Genomic DNA, 23,211 nt, shown 5'->3' on the forward strand with positions numbered 1-23,211 from the left:
ATGTCAAGGACTGTTCTAAGCTCTGTAACTGCAAAACCAAAAAATCCAAACCAGTTGTCATCAAGTTGGCTCTGACTCATGGGGACCCCATGTGTGTCAGAGCAGAACTGTGCTCCACAGGGTTTTCAGTGGCTGTGAGCTTCTAGAAGTGAATCACCTGGCCTTTCTTCCTAGGTGCCTCTGGATGCATTCAAATAGCCAACCTTTTGGTTAGTATCCTAGTGCTTAGCCACTCGTGCCTCCCAAGGAGTCCTCTGGAATTATAACAGTGAACAAAAAAGACAAAATATACCTGTCCTCATGGAGTTTGCATTTTTAAGGGAGAAGAAGGAGGATAAATAAGTAAAATATAAACTATGTCAGATGGTGATAAATGTGACAGAGAAAACTCAGTCAGGCTGAGAAGGGCTGTGATATTAAATTGAGTGGTCAAGATGGACTCACTTGACTCCCTGAGAAGGGGACTCTAGGCAAAGACCTGGAGGAGGTGAGGGAATCACATGGTCAGAGGAAGAGCTCTCCAGACGGAGGGAATGAGACTTGAGAGGCCCTAAGGTGGAACCTCTCAAGAAAGAGCAAGGAGATCGCTGTGAGTAGAGCCCTCAGAGCAGCAGAGTATGGGATCAGGGGAGGGGAGGGCCAGGGAGGTGCAGATGTTATGGGGCTTTGGGGGCCTCATGAAGATGTTGACTTTTATTCTGAGTTGAGAAGGCACTGTTGGGTGTTGAGCAGAGGAGTGACATGATCTTATGACTGTTCCAGAAGGATCGCTCTGGCTGCTGTGTTGAACATAGACTTGGCAACATGGGATGCAAGAGTGGAAGAATAGAGACCAGTTAGGAGGCTGATTTTATATCCTGTGTTGGTGATGAACACTGCTATCTCCTTTCTTTTCAGTTTGTATAGTATCTAATCTATTTTCAGGAAACCTTAGCCCTCACTTTAACTTGCTTTGCTCCTTGTAGGAAAGGGAAAATACTGAATTTAATGCAATACGTACCCCTCTACCCATCCCTTCTAATTCTTGATAAGAAGCTTGCTTTATCTAAGAGCATTAATGGTGGCCTTTGGTACAGAACAAACACCATTTGATTTATTTTCTATTATTTCCCACCCTTTAAGGAACATGCTTAACATACATTTATATATAAATAATAAGCCAAAACATTTGTTTTTTTTTTTAAACTTTTCAATTTCAAATCCAGTCCCAATTATTCTTACCTGAAAAATGCCCTCATCTTAGCTTCCTCCACACACTAATCCTTAGCCTTTAAATAGAAATCATTCTTGGCCTCACTCTCTTGTGGCATAGCTGTGTGTCAGTGTTCCTAGGGTTTGCCAAGTCGTTTCTATTTTTTGCTCCCTTGTAATGGCATTGTGTGTGTTTCCCTCTGTAACTGACTTATAGGTGACACTGAGAATCTTCGGAGCAAGAGGCAATGGAGGGAAAATGAATAGACTCAGTGGAAGTGCTTCAGGCGAGAAAAGAAGAAAGTAGACTTTGAACAGAGGAAAAAGGTATTTACTCTTAGTCCCTTTCATCTCTCTAATGGTGGGGGATACCCATTGGGAAGGGACAAGAGAATACCCCTCTGCATTTTGTCCAGCAGGATGGCCCTCATCAACAGAGGAACAAATGTCCCTAACAATAGGCTACCACTCTGTGATCTGTGTTCTTCAACACGCTCTCCCCCCACATCTCCAAAAATAAAACAACCCTAAAATCAGTCATCTGTATAAAGCATGCCTCTCACAATTCTGTACCTGACATCAGACGCCAAAAATACTTAAGGTTAACTTTAAAAGGTTTTAAGCTCAAGTCAACCTCAGTAAAATAACGAACGTTCTGAACTTTCATAGCAAGGAAGTTATTTCTCCTTCAGGACTCATCCCATGTGTTCTTGTAGAAGGACAGAACATACAGAAGGTTTGGGAGGCCAATTTAGGGCTGTGTAATGCAATGGGGGAAACCCTGATGGCATAGTGGTTAAGAGCTACAGCTGCTAACCAAAAGGTCAGCAGTTCGAATCCACCAGGCACTCCTTGGAAACTCTCTGGGGCAGGTCTACTCTATCCTGTAGGGTCGCTATGAGTCAGAATCAAGTCGATGGCAACGGGTTTTTTTTTTTTTTTTTTTTTTAATGGGGTGGGGGTGAGTTCTGCCACTGGCTTATCCTCTCCAAGCCTAGCTGCGTCTGTTCACCATGGGGCAAGTCTGGGCTTACACATGGCACCTTCTCTGGGTGCACTCCGTCACCTCTCAGATTTGCTGCAGTAGCTCACATGGACCAGGTGAAAGTGATCTGGTGCCAGTAGACTGGACCTGTGCTATTTTTTATAAACAATTCTAAAAAATGAAATCAGAAGAGCTACCAATGTATTTTACTTCCAGAGTTTGGAGATTCTCTGATCACAAGGTGGATATTTCAGGTATTCCGTCTTAGAAGACCATGCTATGGCATGGGTAGGCATCGCCAAACACAGGCAGAGAACACATCTACACTTGGGACTGGACTTCTTTAGATCTGAAATCTATTTCCTGAAGATAAAATGGGGAAAAAGTATCTACCATCTACCTATCTGTCTGTCTGTCTGTCTGTCTATCTAGCTACCTACTAATCTAATCCATCCATCCATCATCTATCTATCTGTCTGTCTATCATCTATCTATCTATCTATCTATCTATCTATCTATCTATCTATCTATCTATCTATCTATCTATCTATCTATCTATCTATCTATCTATCTATCATCTATCTATCTATCTATCTATCTATCTATCTATCTATCTATCTATCTATCTATCTATCTATCTATCTATCTATCTATCTATCTATCTCTATCTATCATCTATCCATCTGTCCATCTATCCATCAATCTCCCTCCCTCCCTCTATCCATCTATCTATATAGGGCCCATTGGTCATTCAGTGGTAGAATTCTCTCCTTCTATGTGGGAGACCCTGGTTCGATTCCCAGTCAATTCACCTCATGTGCAGCCACCACCCATCTGTCAGTGGAGGTTTGTGTGTTGTTATGATGCCGAACAGGTTTCAGTGGAGCTTCTGGTCTAAGATGGACTCGGAAGAAAGACCTGCAGGTCTACTTCCAAAAATCAGCCAGTGAAAACTCTATGGATCATAACAATCTAATCTGCAGCTGATCATGGAGATGGTGGAGGAGTGGGCAGCGTTTCTTTCAGTCATGCCTGTGGTTGCCATTAGTAGAGGCTGACTTGAGGACAGCTAACAACACCACCTATCTATCAATCTACCCATCAATTGATCAATTGATCGATCAATCCAGCCATCTATCCTCTATCTACTGATCATCTATTTATCATCAAAAATTTTATTTGTTTATGGCATCAAACCTCTCCAAAGAAGAAATTGCAAATGGAGGTGCAGGTTTAGGATTTGGTATAGCATAACAATTAAAGACGGTGAGCTCTTGAGTAACTGGCTCTTGGCTTCACCATCTGTGAACTGTGTAGTCTGGGGGCAAGTTATTTAACTGAAGCCTAGCTCACCACATATATAAAATGGTAATAAACACAGAACAATAACTCACTGAGTTGTCGTGAAGACTGAAGAATATAGTTTATGGAGGTATGTAGCACAATGTCTCGCAGACATATTAAGAGCTCAGAAGGTGCTGACTGTTGTTATTATCCTCATTGTCATTTGAAGGAGCTTACAGAATGAATACATTACGTTTACATTAGAGAGCAAAGGAAGACATGTGTCTTAGTTGGTAGCATGTGTTCCCAGTCACTCCTGAATTACAGAGATGGTCACTGAGAAGAGTTGAAATCAAACTTTATCTCCAGCACCAGTCTTGGAACCTCAACTTTGATCATAAAGACGTACTTCTTAAAGAGGAATTGAGTTGTTAGCTAGAGGGTACCCCAGGGCTCAAAGTGTGCTAAACAAGCAAGAAGACTGTTTTCAGGGCACCAGGGGGCTGCCTTACCAGTGCTTCCCCAACCCAGGAGCCTAGTGGAGGGGCACTGTGATTGGCTACTCCTGGGCAGCATGCCTCTGTTCTCCACGCTGTGCAAAAGAAATAATACCTGATAGAGTTTCAAAGAAACATCACCAAAACCTGCAGGGTGATGGAGAATTTCCTTAGAAGGAATTAATTTTTTTTTACAAAAAAAAAAAAAACTTTTGTCTCCGAAAAGATAAAGACTCAGGCTGGTGTTTAGAAAATATAGTACATCCTCCTCAATAAATGCTAACTTTGAACACAGGTAAACATCTTTCTGGTATTCCCCGCTTTCAGCCAAAATCCGTCTGACATCAGCAATGATATATCTCATTCCATATCCTCTTCTGAATCCGGCTTGAATTTCTGGCAGTTCCCTGTCAATGTACTGCTGTAACCGTAAACAGTAGCAGGACAGTCATGAAATACTTAGCATTAAGGAAAATAGTTTTAAGAAAAATTTAAAGACTAAAAACGATTGACAAAGGTGGGTCCCAGTTTTATTTGGACTGTGGTGCTGGGAAAGGATACTGAATATACCGTGGACTGCCAGAAGAACAAACAAGTCAATCTCAGAAGAACTATAACCAGAATGCTTCTTAGAAGAATGGCAAGACTTTGACTCGATTACTTTGGACACATCATCAGGAAAGACCAGTCACTAGGAAAGGATATCATGTTTGGTAAAGTATACGGTCAGGGAAAATGATGAACTGACACAACAGCTGCAACAACGGGCCCAAACATACCAATGGTCCTGAAGATGGCTCAGGACTGGGCAGTGTTTTGTTCTGTTGTACTTAAGAGCTGATTCCCACAGCAGTAAACAACAACGACCACATTATCGTCCTTTTTTTGTTTTGTTGCTGTTGTTGTCAAGGTATTCCTGGGTGCATACAATAGATAAAAATCATTTGAAGAAAATATGTCTTCTTACTGAGAAGACTCTAATGTGGCTTCTACCTCTATGTGGATCTCTTTTTAAAGAGAAAATTATAAAATTGTTTTCCTGGTTATAGATAACTTTGCAAAGAATGGAAATTCCCGAACACTTAACAGTGCTAATGAGGAACCTGTACATAGATCGAGAGGCAGTTGTTTGGAGAAAACAGGGGATACTGCATGGTTTCAAATCAGGAAAGGTGTGCATCAGTGTTGTATCCTTTCATCATATTTATTCAATCTGTATGCTGATGAAATAATCCAAGAAGCTGAACTATATAATGAAGAACATGGCATCAGGATTGGTGGAAGACTCATTAACAACCTGTGATATGCAGATGACACAACCTTGCTTGCTAAAGTGAAGAGGACTTGAAGCACTTACTGATGAAGATCAAAGACTACAGCCTTCAGGTACACCCCAACTTAAAGAAAACAAAAATCCTCACAACTGGACCAATAAGCAATGTCATGACAAATGGAGAAAAGACTGAAGTTGTCAAGGATTTCATTTACTTGGATCCACGATCAACGCCCATGGAAGCAGCAGTCAAGAAATCAAATGATGTACCGCATTGGGAATACCTCTTTAAAGTGTTAAAAACAGAGATGTCACTTCAAGGACTAAGATGCGCCTGACCTAAGCCATGATATTTTTCAATTGTCTCATATACATGACAGATCTGGACAATGAATAAGAAAAACTGAAGAAGAATTTATTTCTTTGCATTATCCTGTTGGCAAAGAATCTTGAATATACCCTGGACTGCCAGAAGAACAAACAAATCTGTCTTCAAAGATGTACAGCCAGAACGCTCCTTAGAAGTAAGGAACATGAGACTTCTTCTCATGTGCTTTGGGCATGTTATCAGGAAGAACTAGGCCCTGGAGAAGTACCTCAAGCTTGGTAAAATAGAAGGTCAGGAAAAAAGAGGAAGGCCCTCAACGAGATGGATTGACACAGTATCTGCAACACTGGACTCAAACATAACAAAGGTAGTGAAGATGGCACAGGGCCAGGCAGTGTTTTGTTCTGTTGCCATGAGTCAGAACCAACCTGATGGTGTATAACAACAACAATAACACTACTACTTTGCCCTGTGGCTGAGAACTGGCATTTTTGTGCCTCCATTTGTTCTAATTACAGTTAATAATACTTGACAGACAACAAAAACATTCGTTAATAGTAGAATGGTTAAGTAAATTGTGGGATATCCACACTATGGAATACTCTGAAGGCACTAGATAAAATGAAGTAGATCTATTACGCATTGACAAGAAAAGTGCTACAAGCCATGTTATAACAGAAAACAAAAACAAGTTACAGATCTATCTCCACACACACCCATATTCACGTAAAAACAACATGAGTGTGTAGGTGAGTAAATGCACGTAAATACATGAAAAATTAATGGAATGAGGCATACATGCAACTGTTTAATGGTGAGCTCCAAGGTAAAGTGGTCATGGTGGTGGTTGGTGTGGGAGACAGAAGTGAATGAAGGGAGATTTTTGACTGTTTATATATTTTAATCTTTTACAATGAGATTGTAACCATGTATGTCTTGTGTGGTTAACAAAGATATTAAAAATGTTAACACCGGTCACCTCCCCACAGGACAGTGGTAAGGCCTACCCATTGAAAACCCATTGCCATCGAGTCGATTCCGACTCATAGAGACCCTAGAGGATAGAGTAGAACTGCCCCATAGGGTTTCCAAGGAGCGCATGGTGGATTCGAACTGCCAACTTTTTGGTTAGCAGCTGAACTCTTAACCACTATACCACCACTGTTTCCTGGTAAGGCCTAATAGGGCATTAAAGTGTTTTTAAAGGGTCCTTGGTTAATGTGAATGGTTAAGCACTAGACTACTAACCAAAAGGTTGGCAGTTTGAGCCCACCCAGAGGTGCCTTGGAAGAAAGTTAGGGCGATCTACTTCATAAACATTACAGCCGAGAAAACCCCATGCAGCGATCTCCTCTGACACGCGTGGGCTCGCCGTGAGTTGGAGTGGACTCCATGACTTCTGCTTTGGGTTGCTTTTGCTTTTTTTTAAAATGAAAAACAAGGAGCACCTGTGTCTTCCGAGCAGCAGAGAAGGCCTTCTGCTCTCCAGCTCAATTTATTACAGCACTCACAGTGGTTTGAACAGATGATCAATTCCAAGAGTAGCCGGAGCTCCAGTGTGAGGGAAAGTGAAAGTAAATAATTTCTCAAGCTAAACAGATTAAATTAAATGCATTTTTCATTCATTAGAAAAGGGAGCAGGCTGTCCTTTGTTTTATTAATATATTTAAGTTCAGTATGGATTTTTGTCTTTCTTGGCCACTTTCCCTTGTTCCCACTGGCCCATGCTGTCTTTGTATTTGAATTATCTGTTTATTATATTAGGTTAAGAACCCAAAGGCCATTTTGCATTGGACACACCATAAATGCCCATTATCACAGTTGTGTATTATCGAACTGATGAAGGAAGACAATTTACGAAGAAATTAGATTATCTCAGCTTTTCTATATTTTATTGTAGTCTGAAGATCACATATGCAGTTAAGAAAATGGACCAAATCTTGCAGTTGTCAGTTCTCACAGTTCTGTCTACGTGGTGGTGATACTGGGGAGAACTAAAATGTGTAAGCCAATATATTTATGTCAGCAATTTTCTCCCTCCCTCGCCGTTCATACGCACCTATTTCATTCATCATTTTGACAGATTGCACAAGCAAACTGTCCTAATTTTTTTCAAGAGCTCTTCTCACAAATTGAGTGTGATACAGAATTAATCATACCCGTTAGGGAGGAGTTGGAATACCTTTATTGCTACAGGGCATTTATTCTCCTCAGTCCTCTGCTTCCTCCACACAGTATTCCAGAGACTTCTCAACCACTCTCACCCCCTTCCCTCATCCCAGAGGAACATTGTGTTCTCATCTGCCTTCAACCAAGTGAAGTTTGGCTCTCATGCTGTGTTGAAAATATCCTCTAATATATTACAAGTGTTTTCCATTTTCTTCACAGCAAGGCATCGTTTTACTTATTGCTATTTTGCCTCCTTGGGAAGTCTTCTTCTAACAGCTTGCTCGTCCTCCTTTCCCCTCACTACTACCTCAAAATGAAGAGATAGTAAGGAAGGAAGAACCTTTCAAACATCAGCTTAAATAGAAAATGCTAGAATTCTCGACTTCCATGAAGGAGATTGGAGTTCAATTCTTGGCCAGAACACCTTACGCACAGCCACCACCAGTCCATCGGTGCAGGCTTATGTGTTGCTCTGACGCGGAATGGGTTTCAGGGGCGCTTCCAGACTAAGATAGACTAGGAAGAAAGGCCTGGTAATCTACTTCCAAAAATCAGCCAGTGAAAACTCTATGGATCACAACAGTCTGATTCCATTGTGTGTGGGGCGCCATGAGTCAAGGGCCATCTCAGCAGCAGCTAAGAACAACAACAACAACTGACCTATACTGGTTATTCTCCTGCATTTTACTTCAGTTTTCCAGAAGGTATTTTTATGGCACAGGAGAAGGATAAAGGAGATATGGTTTGCGATGGTGACAACTGGGAAAACTTTGATGCTAATTTTTTATTGTAGATTTGCAGCTTGAGGCTGGTATGTAAATCATTGTGCCTTTATGCCAACCTGTGTTTGTATAAAGGGAGGGGAAAATACCACCCAATTACAGCTAAACATTTAAGCTTAAAAGTCTAGCTCTGAACCTCTATGCTGTTTTTTTTTTCCCTTCACTACAGAAAAGAACAATATGAAAACTATAGCCCAGATCTATAATTCTGAAGATACTGTTAGAAAAACATGCGCTGTTTTGTTGCTCTTTAAAAACTATACAGATGCTGACAGTTTTGTGGAAGGAGAAGTATTTATATCCCAAAAGCATGTGGGTGGGCCTGACAAATATTAGTTACATAAGCCTATGATAGCTGTGTTCAAACAAACACCAAGTTGGTTTAAAACAGAGAAATATCTAAACTTTTTCTGATGCGTGCAGACTCGAAGGAATTGGATCTTAAGTGTCATTTTCAGCCCAAACTTTGAATAGCACGTCAAACTCACTTCTTCCTTGAAAGAGCTTTGAAGTGGAAATCAGAAACCCTCTCCGGTCCTGACTCAGTGGCTAACCAGGTGGGTGGCTTTGAAGAAATCGCTATCCACTCTAAGTACAGATGCTGGCTTTCACTGTCAGATGCAAAGTCAGGAGACTAGGACCCTTCACGTTATTCTGAGTCTAGCTTCCCTCATAGGCCATTATTTCTGCATTTATTTTCAGCTGAATACTGCCCAAATGTCATCCTAAATTTTTATAAATTATTATTATTTTTTAATTTCCTATTCTATGGTTTTTGTTATTTGGAACAGAGAAAAACACCCCTACTTTACAGGTTTGTGGTGACTGCTGAGCCCTCCGACTACCACAGCCTGAGAAATTCCACTAATGGGGTCCAAGAGTGACAATGGAATGGTGACAAAGTAGGCAGTAATATAATTTTTTTTTGTTCTTTTAAGAGTTTCCTCTCTATATTGTAATAAAAGAATTGGTATCTATTTTTTAATTTTAAGGTTCCGGAACGAATGGTCATTTTGGTTCAAGAGGAAGAGATACATTCATCTTATTAGCTTAGAATTTTACAGAAAATGTTTTAGAAGCCATTTGTCCCTTCCTTTGGGCATGTGGACATTCATTCGTTCACTGATTTGCTCAGTATTTATAGAGCACCTCTATGTATATGAAAAGCATTTTGAAGATATCCAGAAAGGCCATGTTCAAGGAGCTCCCAGTCTGTGAGATATGTTGAGAATCCTAGTACAGGAAGGAAAGAGAGAAGACATCCAAAGAAGGTAGCAGAGGTGTTAGAAGTCTGAGCAAAAGAAGTTATTGTCAGTCTGTGGTGAGAACAGAAGCAGACTCTTAATGTCAGTATGAGAGGACTTGGTACCCAGTTGTTGTTGCCAAAAGAATGAACCAATATGTCTTGGAAGAAGTACAACAAAATTGCTTCTTAGAAGCAAGGATGGCAAGACTTCATTTCATGTACTTTGGACATGTTGTCAGGAGGGCTCAGTTCCTACGAAGGACATCATGCTTGCTAAAGTACAGGGTCAGTGGAAAAGAGGAAGACATTCAGAGAGATGATTGACACGGTGGCTGCAACAATGGGCTCAAGCATAGCAAAATTATGAGGATGGTGCAGGACTGGGCAGGGTTGCTATGAGTCAGAACCAACTCAGTGGCACCTAACAACAGTTGTTGAATAAGTATTTTTCATGGGTTGAACTGTGTCCCCCCAAAATATGTGTCAACTTGGTTAGGCTATGATTCCCAGTATTGTGTGGTTGTCGTCTGTTTTGTGATTTTCCTGTGCGTTACAAATCACAATCTCTGCCTGTGGTTAAAGAGGATTAGGGTGGGATGTAACACCCTTGCTCAGGTCATGTCCCTGATCCAATGAAAACAGAGTTTTCCTGGGGTGTGGCCTGTACCACCTTTTATCTTACAAGAGATAAAAGGAAAGGGAAGCAAGCAGAGAGTGGGGACCTCATACCACCAAGAAAGAAGCACCAGGAGCAGAGCATATCATTTGGACCCAGGGTTCCTGCGTGGAGAAGCTCCTAGTCCAGGGTGAAAACTGACAAAAAGGACTTTCCTCCAGAGCCACAGAGAGAGAAAGACTTCCCCTGGAGCTGGCACCCTGAATTTGGACTTACAGCCTACTAGACTGTGAGAAAATAAATTTCTCTTTGTTAAAGCCATCCACTTGTGGTATTTGTAATGGCAGCACTAGACTAAAACAGTATTCATTGAGGGAATAAGTCAATGAAGGTGAAATGCACAATCCTTTACCATCTCCATGGGAAACACGACAGGACATTTAGTGCAATGGAAACCATGAGCCACCTCTATAGGTGGCTTTTACTTGGTAGAGAGCAAGAGGGAAGAATGAGCTTAGGAAGACTGACTAAACATCAAAGCAGTAACGCACTATTGCTGTGTGGCCACATACACAAAATGGCAGTGTTTTGTTTGCCTTGTTAAACTTATTGTGGTGTAGAGATTTGACGTAGATTCAAATTCTAGTTTTAACATTTACTAGCACATAACATTCTCTGTGCTTCCAGTTCCTCATTGGCAAATTGAGGATATTACTTATCTCAAAGTGTTATTATGACCGTTAAATAACATGACTCTATCATTCCTTACTGGCTGTGTGGTCTAGCTTCAGTTTCCTCATCTAAAATGGGAATTAAAATTGCAAGTAATAATAATAATAATCATAGAAGTAGTATGTAAAATGCCTAGCTCCCTGCCTGATAGTCAATGCTTGGTAAATCTAGTTTATTATTAGTAGTAGTAGCAGCCCTCGTTGCTCAGTGGTTAAGCACTTAGCTGCTAGTCAAAAGGTCTATGATTCAAACCCATGAGCTGCTCTGCAGGAGAAAGATGTGGGTACCTGCTCCTGTAAAGATTTACAGCTTGGGAAATCCTATTGGACAGTTCTACTCTGTCATATTGGGCTGCTAAAAATTGGAATTAAAATGGAAATGGGTAAAGTCGTAAAAACAACAACAACAACAAAAAACCATAATTGCTATGGAGTCAATTCTGACTGAGAACAACCCCATGTGTTTCAGAGCAGAACTGTGCTCCACAGGGTTTTCAAGGGCTGATTTTTTGGAATTAGATCACCAAGGCTTTCTTCTAAGAAGCCTCTGGATGGACTCGAACCTCCAACCTTTCAGTTCATAGGCAAGCGCATTAACCATTTGCACTCCCCAGGGACTCTGGTATTAGCAGTAGCAGCCATCTATTCAGCATTTTGGGCAGATATAATCACCATCTACATCATTTTATACAAATCTACACAAGAATATCTCACATCATTTATCTGTAGTGTTTGGCACTAGAGCTCCCTGTTGGATACGGATTCTCACTTCTCCATAACGCAGATGAGGAAGCCCAGGCCGAAGGTTGAACTGAGGTGCTCAGGGTGATACTTTCAGAGAGGGCAGAGTCAGGCCTGAGCTACAGATTCTCGGACCAGAAATCCTACAATCTCCCCACAGTACTGCGCCAGGGTTGCAGGAGGGTAGTGGGAGTCACGACTACCGTGTGTCCACGTCATGTACCCACACCAGATGGATCTGAGTTTGAATCCTGATTCTGCCTTTTATTACCTGTGCGCTTTTGGGAAAGCCACTTTAGTCTCTCCAAGCCTTAGTTTCCTTATCTGGAAAACAGGCCTTGTGTTATCTACCTTAAAAGGCTATTGCGCAAAATGAGACTTAATAGGCACACCAGCCCAGGGGCAAAGACAAGAAGGCAGGATGGGGACAGGAGAGCTGGTAATAGGGAACCCAAGGTTGAGAAGGGGAGAGTGTTGGCATGCCGTGAGGTTGGCAACCAATGTCACAAAACAATATATGTATTAATTGTTTAACGAGAAGCAAGTTTGTTCTATAAACCTTCATCTAAGGTATAATAAAAAGACTAAAACACTAAAAATTAAAAAAAAATGTTGCTGTGTAGATGATACAAATTAAATGAGAAAATGTGTGTGAAGCACCCATCAGTTAGAAACTCATGAACTGACAGCTAATTCTACTCTTTCAGAGATCTTCCAGTCTAGCCCTGCCCCAGCCGTTTCCCAGAATACCCTTCCTCAGTTTGTGTCATGTGGACAAAGTTTCTACGGCAAAGTAAGCTTGGGAATGGTGGGTGAAACAAAGCTAAGTGAGCTTATTCTCTGCAGAACTCATGTAGCGGGCTAGCGGATGATGGGAATCTTCTAGATAGGGACGTTTTAGTCATGTTTCTTAAGTCCATTTGACCACAAAATTCTCTTTAGTGGGTCATGTCATGTGACTGATGTTCCATAGAACGCACATTGGGACGTGCTGGTGTCATCAGGCATTTCTCTTCATTGATGAGGAAATGCAGCCAAAGTATCAACTAGGGAAGAAGAGGCAGAGCCAGGACTGGAACCAGCACCTCTGACTCCCTGGGTCCCCTTTGTTAGCAACATTCTTGTGTGTCACTTCTCCCATCTTCTGCTGCTCGTCCTAAAAGGCTCAAAGGGTCAGGATAAAGTGTCTAGATAGGACAGCAGAAGGCAGGGAAATCATGGAGGAATCTAATCTGAGAACACTAAAGAAATGATCAAAAGAAAATTCAGAGCTGGAGGGTCACACCAAAGCAAGCAGGCCAGTGAGTCACAGTTGGGATGTTGGCTCCTTGGTTAAGGCCCTGTGTGCATGAGAGGATGATACTGAATTGTTCAGCTGCAATGATATCATTAAGCTAAAAAGACTCAGAAAATGCTGCCCGCTAATATTACTAACTGTGGCCCAGTCACATAGCCATTTGCCGTCCATCCATATTTTACTGAGATGAGCAATTACGTGTCCTGTAATGGCAATGAAGCAATAAAATTTATGTCTTGTCATCTTTAACAAGATTAGACATAGCCCTTCTCATAAATGTAATACTGAACAGAGATTTTTAAGAACATAAGTATAGTTAAGCATTCTTGAGTTTATCCCTCATAGTTAATTAAAATCCTCCCCAAGAATTTGCCGAGGGTTAACTAATGACTTTTCCATACCTTGCTCAGCTTCAGCTTGGTTTGTGGCTCACGGCATTGGTACCATATAGATTTCAGAAGAGCAGCAAAGGGAGTGACTCCTATTCCTGCGGCAATGCACATGCCCACCTGATAATGGAACACGTCTGTGAGTGCGGCTCCAAATGGCCCGTCCACCGCCAGCCTAAAAACACAACATTGAGTCTAGTGACATTGGAACATTCTGCTCTTGAAAACAAAACCATCTTAAGCCCGTGTTATGCATAGGATGTGGGTTATAAATGTGTACAGAGAGGTGTTGACTCTGTCTCAAGAATGTCCTATTTGGAGAGCCTGGGCTTTGCATGACGATACCAGGCCTGGCCTCATGGGCAGGCTCCATTCGTGGAAGGCAAACCCTGATGTCTCTGCTACGGCTCATGCTTCTTAGAGTTTCTTAGAGCTGTTGGACACTTGTCTGGTCTCCAAGCATCATACTCCAAGCATCACACGAGTTGCTGTCTAGTCAATTCTGACTCATGACAACGCCATAGATGTCAGAGTAGAACTGTGTTCCATGGGGTTTTCAATGGCTCATTTTTGGGAAGTTGATCACAGGGACTTTTTTACTGAGGTGCCTCTGGATGGACTCAAACCTCCAACCTTTTGGTTAGCAGCTGAGTATGTTAACCTTTTGCACTACCCAGGGATTCTTCACGTATGAGGTCTGGGGAAAGAGATCTTTTCTTCCAGTTGCCATCAGAGGGGAAAGCAGAAGCATCAAGGTGGTTCAGAAGGCTTATCTTTCCTTTTCTGAATGTAATTCTCCACTGTTTTCATTTGTCTGGTCACACTCCTTAGTGTGTTTATATAATCTTAGTCTAATGAAAGCCATTCATTTGGAATACACATAATTTTGAAGTAATTTGCCAGACATGGAATATCTAAAGCTCATTAATTTAGATCGTGCTCACTCAGAATCTGTGGTAATGAGGCGAGGGACAGCCCTGAGGTTTTGTCTTTGCTTACAAGGATAAAACATATACATGGAATAAATAAGATTTTCATTAACATAGTCCTGCATGATGGGTCCCTGGATTCTTCCCTGTCTCTCATCACCAGTTTTCCTACATTGGCTTTTCTTTCATTTCTTAAAACACATGGTGCCTATGTCTGCTACAGGGCCTTTGTACATGATAATCTTTTCATTGGAATACGCTGGGATACTTGGACTTCTCTCCTTACTTGGTTAATAGTTACCCTTCCATTAGGTCTTGTTCCAATCATTATTTCCCTGGGGAAGTCCTCCTGGACCCTTTAGATTACGTTAAATCTTCTCTTATCTAATTTATAGCACCATGTACCTCTCCTCTGTAGTACTTATCATAGTTGTAATTTTACAATGTTTTTCTTTGTGTGTGATCTGATTTATATGTCATTATCACTAAACCATAAGACAGCCATGTCTGTCTCTGCTTATTACTGTCCCAGGGTCTTGCACACGCTCTGACATGGAGTTTTTGTTCAAAAACAATTTTTTTGAATAAATAATAAAGGGAAAGTTTAAAATATTTCAGTCAGCAGAATGTATTAAATAACCTCAACTATTATTTAAAGTACACATTTACATACGAACAAAGATATGCTAATTAAAAGGTTTCTAAGTTATTCACAACCAGTCCCTAAGGAGTGTCTATAGAAGGCACATGAGGTTGGCCCAACTGGGCTTACTATGTGTTCATGAAAGTTCAGTTGAGTTTATGTTAAAATATTCTATATGCCAGACTACCTAATAATTCAAATTAACTCTCCTCAAATTAATATTAATTAATAAGGCTGTATTGCATATTGATATATGGAAATGGAAGAATAAAAATAAAAGGTCATTAACCAGAAAGGGCTACTATCTCAGCTCACTGTAGATTATTTTATAAATAATCAGGTAAAGGGAATAGAGAGAAAAAATAAAATTGTCCATGGATTAAATTGTCTCATTGTTAATTGTTTTTATAATTAGTGGTATTTCGGATTAACATGACACATTTAAAAAGATAGCAATTAAATCTAAAGAAGAATTGTGTCATACAATTCACGGGAATACATAATAAACAAATTAGTCTATACTTAGAATTGAGAATGTAAGCTGGAAGCCACAGTAGAAAATATTTAGACCAGCCTCTATGCTCGTACAGTAATTCTTCCTTCCACATCCCTGATGTGCTGAAACATCTCACTCTTATAATATTTCAGTGGTGGCAGAATTCTCACCTCCCATATCGGAGACCCAGGTTCGATTCTTGGCCAATGCACGCAACCATCTGTCAGTGGAGCCTTGCGTGTTGCTATAATACTGTACAGGTTTCAATAGAGCTTCCAGACCAAGATGGACAAGGAAGATCCTAGTGATCTACTTCCAAAAGTCAGCCAAGGAAAGCATACGGATCACAATGATTCCAACTACAACAAACCATGGGGATGGCACAGGACCAGGCAGTGTTTTGTTCCATTGCATGGGGTCTCTATGAGTCAGGGACTGACAACAGCAGCTAACAACAACAGACTTTACATCATAAGGAAATGTGCTCCAACCTTGGCAACCAGCAGGGCTCCTTGCGGGCCTGTCCCTCTGCTCCGTAGGCCTTAAAAAAAGCCCCAGTCCAGTCCCCCACAGCCCGGATGTGCACACTGAAGAAGTCCTCCTCGGGGGCTGAGGTGAGTGTGAAGGGGTGCCACTCTAGGGCAGATATGGAAGGGCACTGTAAGTAGACGTACTGCCCCGGCGCCATTTTGAAGTTTCGTTTTTTCATATGAAGCTCTAGGACTCCAGAGGGATGGCTTACCACCTAGATTAGAGCAAGAGAGTTGACTGGTGTTTTTACTCAGGTTAAGTAATAATAATAATAATAATAATAATAATAATAATAATAATAATAATAATAATAATAGCCTTCATTCCACCAAAGGTTTTTAAAATTTTAAATCTTTTTTTTTTTTGAGATCTAATTTACAACATCACTTTCCTGTCTGGGTTTGCAAATCTAGCAAGAACGAAGTTCTTTCAAATGCTATGTCTGAAATTTGGGGAGCTGCACCCAGATGCAACATGGCATCCAGCCTCAGATCCCTAATGGCCAGGCTTTCCATAGTCCAGTTAGCCAGATCCTAGAGAAACCAAGCTAGAATACATTGTCCTTCAATCACACTTAAAGTTATTAAAATAGTCATTACATTCACTCCATATTATTAAAATCTAGGTACAGTTTGGTACTGTTGTCAATTATCTTCATCTTTTCTAATCCCTTGTTAATTAACCCTAGTTTTTAATCCATGCTTGGTGGAAAGCCACCTTCAAACTCATTCTGAAATATTTTGTTGGTTTTGATTTGCTTCAGTCAAGGTAGAGCTCATTAAGATTTGTCCAGCCTTCTAACTAGGTTGAGTTTCAGATTTAGGAAGGCACTACACAAAAGTTCTTATAGCTTTTTTATAGGAGCTGATAGCTTGCTGCTTATCAGAGGGAAAGACTTAATTTCCCTTCTGTGATTCGCAACTTGTTTTCTGAAACGTCTTTTCAGGCAACCCGATGTCTTCTTTTGTGGCAGAGGTCCAAGGGGACAAAATCCAGCTGTATCTAGATGCTTCGATGGTATTTTTCAATTCAGAAGAGAATTGCACAGCCCTTTAATCATTAGTTCTAAGTTCCTCTCTCCCTACTGATATTTGTTCTGATTCTGCTGTTAAATTTTCTCCCTAGTAACCGCTCTAGTGGGTTTCCAGAAGTTTTACAGTCTGGCTTTTGATATAGGCTGACATCCTTTGGTGCTTAACTTAAAAACAGCAACATAGAAACTGCTTAAAACAGAAATATGAAGCAATTTCTTTACATTTGCTTTCATGAAAATAGTTAAGGAGATAGAGTATTCTGATAAAATTATTTTAGCAAAGTGGTATAGGTTTGGTTGGCAGAAAATTTCTTCTCAGACATTAAAAAAATTGGATGGAGAGTATTTGGTACCTGTTCAGTATTCTAGACATATATTCTTGATCTATCCTTTCATATCTTCCTCCAGCATGAGGTAAAAATTGGAGAACAGATAGCGAAACTAGAAAATGCTACCAAGGAGCATTCCACTCACTAGCGTAGGGCAGCGTATATGGCCTGGCTCCATTTTGAAGCTCCCAGGATCCCTCACCCCTTTAGATCCTGAGGGTGGTATTTTTCTTGTCCTTTGCTCAGTAGCCCTCGGTGTGAGTATACGTGCTTGATAATACATGTATATAATTTTAATATTTTCAAAACCCGAGTCTTTACGTGGTGAAGGAAGTCATTATACCTCAAGTTACTGTGACCTGGGTAAAGCATACTCACTTTGCTTCCTTTTTCCCTCCTAGAGAGAAACCGAGGTGAAGAGAAATACAGATAATTCCAGTACTGTGCCACAAACCTTTACTGGAATTCTGTCTACCAGTCTGGAGCCCTGATTCCTGTCTTCAGTAAAATTAGTCACACTAAAAGATGCTCAGGATACAAGCAATTATTAGAACAGAAGATGAGCCTCTAAATTACAGTCAGGTCTGCAATAAAAAGGGCAAATTAAAAACTTGGGCTAATAAAAAATTTTCATCTACACTCAGGCTTTTATTCAGATATAAAGCTACATGCATACCTTGGTAATGACAACTTCTTGTTGAAATCGCCAGAATCTAATTATTCTTTCACACGCATACAAAACCACAGGGCCTAAAACCCATTTCCAAGCCTGCAGAGAGCAGCAGAGAGGGAGGAAAAGGAAATGAAAACGGAATCCAAATATTTTCAATTAAAAAAAAATCAATAGATAACATGATGGGCTTTAGACATTGTCCTTTAACTTTGGCCAGTTATCAACAACAAAGATGTCTCCTTGTACTGAATACTGAAACATTCAGTTATTCCTTGAAGTCTACAAGCTTATTTAAGAGATTAAACTCTTGTGTATTTGTTTTTATGCTTAGTCAATCAAAGATATCTTTATGTAATTAGAAATAATTGAATTTGCAAAAAAGTAAGAAAGCAGATTGATGTTTATGTTATGTATGATAGGGTCATAAATGCCTCCAAACTCAGCCAAAGTCAAGGGCTTATAAAACTACATTACTGAGCCAACATAGGGCTTGGAAAATTAAACTAAAAAAAAATACAAATAGTCATTTTTTTTTGGCCAACAATGCACCACAACTTGGAAGTTTGTATGAATAAACGCACACGCGTGTGCACACACACACTCACACACAACCAACGTAATCTAGGATAAAGCATTGTTAATTTCTCAGCACCCTAAATCTAAGTTTGCAGAATCAGAACAAATGCCTCAACAATTTTTCGGGAGAATTTGGGACACTGAAAATTTCTTTTTTTAATACCCCAGACAGCTGTGTTAACTTTTCATAACTAAACTCTGCATTATAGATAATCAATAGCCAAGCAAGTGATTCTAGTGCCAGATGTGATGTACACTATAAAGTGTCTTCCTTCCTATGAGGGAAGGAAAGGGAACTTAACATTTTTGAGAACCTCTAATCAGATCTGACACCAAACAACCTTATGAGGCATATGGTGTTATCTTTATTTTACAGAAGAGGAAACAGGCTCAGCAAGATCAAACAACTTGGGCCAAAGTCATGAAGGTAGTAGGATATAAAGATTTGAACCGAAATCTGACTGAAACCTCAGTCCGAGCTTTTTCTAGGACCCCGGGCCTCCTCCTGCAGGAGTTTACCGTACAACCACACTTCTTTCTATCGAACACTAAAATTGCTAATGACACTTGTTTTACAAAACATTAAATTTTAGGATGTTAATGGTTCTTGGAAATTAAATCTATTTATTCTTTTAAAGAAGAAAAAAAATGATGTGCTGGGAATAACTATAACTTGCTTAGGGAGATGGGGTCCCTCCTGGGTGGTGCAACCCATTCAGTGCTCAACTATTAGCAGTTTGAGTCCACCCAGAAGCTCTTCAGAAGAAAGGCCTTGTGATATGGAAAATCACACATTGTGAACCCTGTGGAGCACAGTTCTACTCAGACACACATGGGGTTGCCAGGAGTTGGAATTGACTCAACAGCAATGGGTTTTTGTTGTTATTTTTGGCTAAGGAGACAGAGCTAGGTCACGACAGATCCAGGACTAGAACTCAAGCTTTTTCATAATTTCTCTGAATTCCCTCCTTGGGATTCTAAATGCACCAGGACCTTCCTCCTCAGATATTATCTTGGGAGCAGGAAGGTTGTCTCATTACTTTTGTAAACTCAGATTCAATAAGCACTCACTGATTGATTCATCATCCAAGTCTCTCATTGCTTTTGTGCCCAATATCCTGCTCACTTCTTCCACTGGCAGGCCACACGCCCTTCACCATTATTTTTACTTCTGTTAGTTATCCTTTTTCTTTTTCCTGTTTATCTCTTGTTTCTTTCTAAGTCTTATTTACAAGCTATTTCTTCTCATCTGCATTGACCCCTCTGCTTTTTTTCCTGGGAGCCTCTTTTTGTCTGATGAAGACTAGATTTATGCAGACACCTTAAAGCAATTTGGCCCGCTCCTTCTTTTCTGTCTCAGTGGGGCTCAGCAACATGTCCAGCATAGCAGAGAGACTATAACTTGTCCCCTCATGTGGAGGGTGAGGCAGCGATCATGATCACAGTGAGGAAAAGGCAGGAAGAAGAGACACAAAGGATGGGGCTGGACCAAGGCAATGAGTCCTTAGGTTTCTTAGGCTTGAATGAGCCAGAAGGTGTCTTGAGAATTGGTTTGCCTATTTACAGAAATGACAACAAGAATGGAATTCCTTCTACGTGGGCTTAGAGAGTTATTTGCAAAAACACATACACAGTTTCTGGGTATTTCTACAAATAATCTTCCATGGCCATTTTAGAATGTTTTTGGGCATCGCGTACTTCATTATGGTGGTGTCATATCAGCTGTGTTCTCTGATTTTCCCAGGTTGATTAAATGAAATGCATTATTGTTCTTTAAGAGGTTACTCAGGAAGAAGAATGTAAAGTATCAATCCTGGGCTGTATCTCAACTCTTCTTTATAAACAGTTCTAGTTGAACTACACTGTGATACTCTTGGAGTCCTCGGAAGTTAAGGAGCAAGGGAGAGATATGGCAAAAGGTGAATATTAAGACATTACCCTAATGGTGATGAACAGGACAGACAGGAGTGAAAAGACAAGAAGAGGCCACGCACCTGAGCAGCAGGGCACATGGCCAGGTGAAACCTGGACAGAGTCTTAGAAGACATTATTCTAGTGTTGGGGCTACCATCCTTCACTCTGTGCCTGTAGGCAAGTTTCATGGTCTTTTTTGTTCAAATTTTCTGTTTTATAAAATGAGAGAGTTGGAGAACATTATTATTTAGGTTTCCTACAAACTCCTGTCCTGGAAGAAGTACAGCCAGAATGCTCTTTAGAAGGGAGGATGGCGAGACTTCATCTCATATACTTTGGACATGTTGTTAGGAGGGACCTGTCCTTGGAGAAGGACATCATACTTGGTAAAGTAGTAGGCCAGTGAAAAAGAGGAAGACCCTCAACGAGATGGATTGACACAGTGGCTACAACAATGGGCTCAAATATAACAATGATTGTGAGGTTGGCGCAGGACCAGGCAGTGTTTTGTTCTGTTGTAATAGGGCCACTATGAGATGAAACTTACTCGACAGCCCCTAACAACAACAAGCTCTTAAATGCTTTGACTTTATTCTTAAAGAAAATTAGAATGTTGGAGATATGTACTTGTAGTTAGCAGATGAGAGCTGACAAAATGAAGCTGGGGAGAAAGCTAGAGATTCAGAGTGGGTGTTGTAGAGTATAAGAAAGAAGGGTCTTGGCCTCAGAGTTAGGCGCTCTGCTTTCTTGCTGTGTCTTTGCCTGGAATACCTGTTCTGACCATGGGAAAGAAATTGAAAACGCTTTGGCCTCAACTTCTCTATCTACTAAATAAAGGGGCAGAACCATTTAGTACCTAAGTTTCTTTAATGTTAAAATCTTCTGCATGGATTCTTAACCGTTATTTTTTCTTTTCCAAAAATACTGGAAAAAAAAAATCACACTATGGTGACTATTTTATGATAGAAATAAAAACCATGTTGATTTAAAAGCAGCAGTAATCAAACTTGTTTCCTCCACTTTCCCTCCTGGTTTTTGATTCCAACCAGAAAATAGAACATGCAGGTTTTGATTTTATTTTATGTGCACGTTTATGAATGGCCTCTTTTTCTAGGCAACGAGATCTCCTGGGGCAGGGCCCACATCTCAGAATCCTGTGCAACACCAAGCACATAACCGCCACTTGGTGAAAGTTTACACGATTATCTCTACAGCAGTTCAAGCTTTCCTCTATACCACTAACATCACCCCCTAGTAATTAAAAAATATCAGCCTTATTATTTGTTGATATTGTAGTTAATGAATGCAAAATGAAATAAGGAGCTTCTTTGGCTAAAAAGGACCAGGCATAGATTGAGAATGGATTGCTCGAGCTTCTTCTGGAAACTGGAGTCTTGCATGTGTCTTTGAGTTTGGAGTAAGAAGGGAGAGTGAGAGAGTGGGGGCACCCGGAGGCTGCCAGGTGTGATTGGCTCCTTTGATCAGTTCAGTTTCTATGAGGTGATGTGCAAAGTATTCTCTGTCATAATGTCGGGAGCAGCATACCACAGAAGGTGGCTGGATAAAGGTGCCAAGAAAATGCACGCCATTAAGATAGGCACAGAGGAGAAGATGGAGTCACGCAAAGCCAGGGAGCTGTAGTGCAGCGAAGTGAGAAACCCTTCCGTGTCCTTGGGTGCCTTTCTGATTCAGTGTCTATGTGACATCAAATAGAATATTGTACCGCTCAGCCAAGCACTAACTGCACAGCCCACACAAGCTTCCAATCAGGGCCCATTAAGAATAATGGGAAAGAGTGACAACGTGAGTTTGGGTGTGCAAGGAGGTGTAGCAGGGGATAGTTAACAGGGAGGTGGGTAGGTTGCCCCCTCTTAATGATAATGAATGTCAGCATCCGCTACTGGGAGCCGACTCTGGTCTGTATTCATGAGGTGTGGGAGAGTATTGATTTTTTTATGGAGACGCTGTAGCTGAAAATTTTAGCCAGGCATTCATGGCCCTCATTAACATGCAGGCTGGGTAGGGACGGCTGAGAGTGGAGTTTAAGATAGAGACAATCTATACTGGCCATTAAAAGAACCACAGTCTAATGGGCACACCTATTTCATTTCTCTCTGTTTTAAACATTCCTCCTTGCAGTTTTTCCCCTTAAAATCCAGCGCTTAATGTATTTGGGAGTTTAAAAAAGCCAATCACCTATATTCTTCATGTGTTGAACACTTAATTTCCTACACCCCCACCATTTTTTCTATACCGTTACCCCATTTTTTCTGATACAGATTTTTGGCACTTGTTTCCTTCTAGCCAAGTTGATTCTGACTCACTGTGACCCTATAGGACAGAACAGAACTGCCCCACAGGGTTTCCAAAGAGCGGCTGGTGGATTTGAACTGCTGACCTTTGGTTAGCAGCCGAGCTCTTAACCACTGCACCACTAGGGCTCCTCTAATCTGCAGCCTTCATTTTTTTTTGCTTCATGCCTCACCCATCTGCCCCATGGTTTGCACTGTTCCATGATCCCGGGGACCATTAAATAGGATTATCATTTCTACTTACCT

The 23,211-nt window shown here is 40.8% G+C and overlaps 1 protein-coding gene across 1 annotated transcript in view; it reads right to left on the reverse strand.

Annotated features, from left to right (window-relative positions):
- The window catches only part of NOX3 (NADPH oxidase 3), a 64,754-nt gene that overhangs the window by 19,893 nt on the left and 21,650 nt on the right, over positions 1–23,211 (reverse strand). The window contains exons 8-10 of the mRNA XM_049904507.1: positions 18,167–18,259; positions 16,089–16,342; positions 13,542–13,704 (exon numbers count right to left, since the gene is read on the reverse strand). Coding sequence (XP_049760464.1) covers positions 13,542–13,704; positions 16,089–16,342; positions 18,167–18,259 — 510 coding nt within the window. The remainder of the gene's footprint in view (positions 1–13,541; positions 13,705–16,088; positions 16,343–18,166; positions 18,260–23,211) is intronic.

The sequence above is a fragment of the Elephas maximus genome, chromosome 1 (assembly GCF_024166365.1).
Source record: "Elephas maximus indicus isolate mEleMax1 chromosome 1, mEleMax1 primary haplotype, whole genome shotgun sequence".
In the NCBI taxonomy this organism is placed as follows: Eukaryota; Metazoa; Chordata; class Mammalia; order Proboscidea; family Elephantidae; genus Elephas; species Elephas maximus.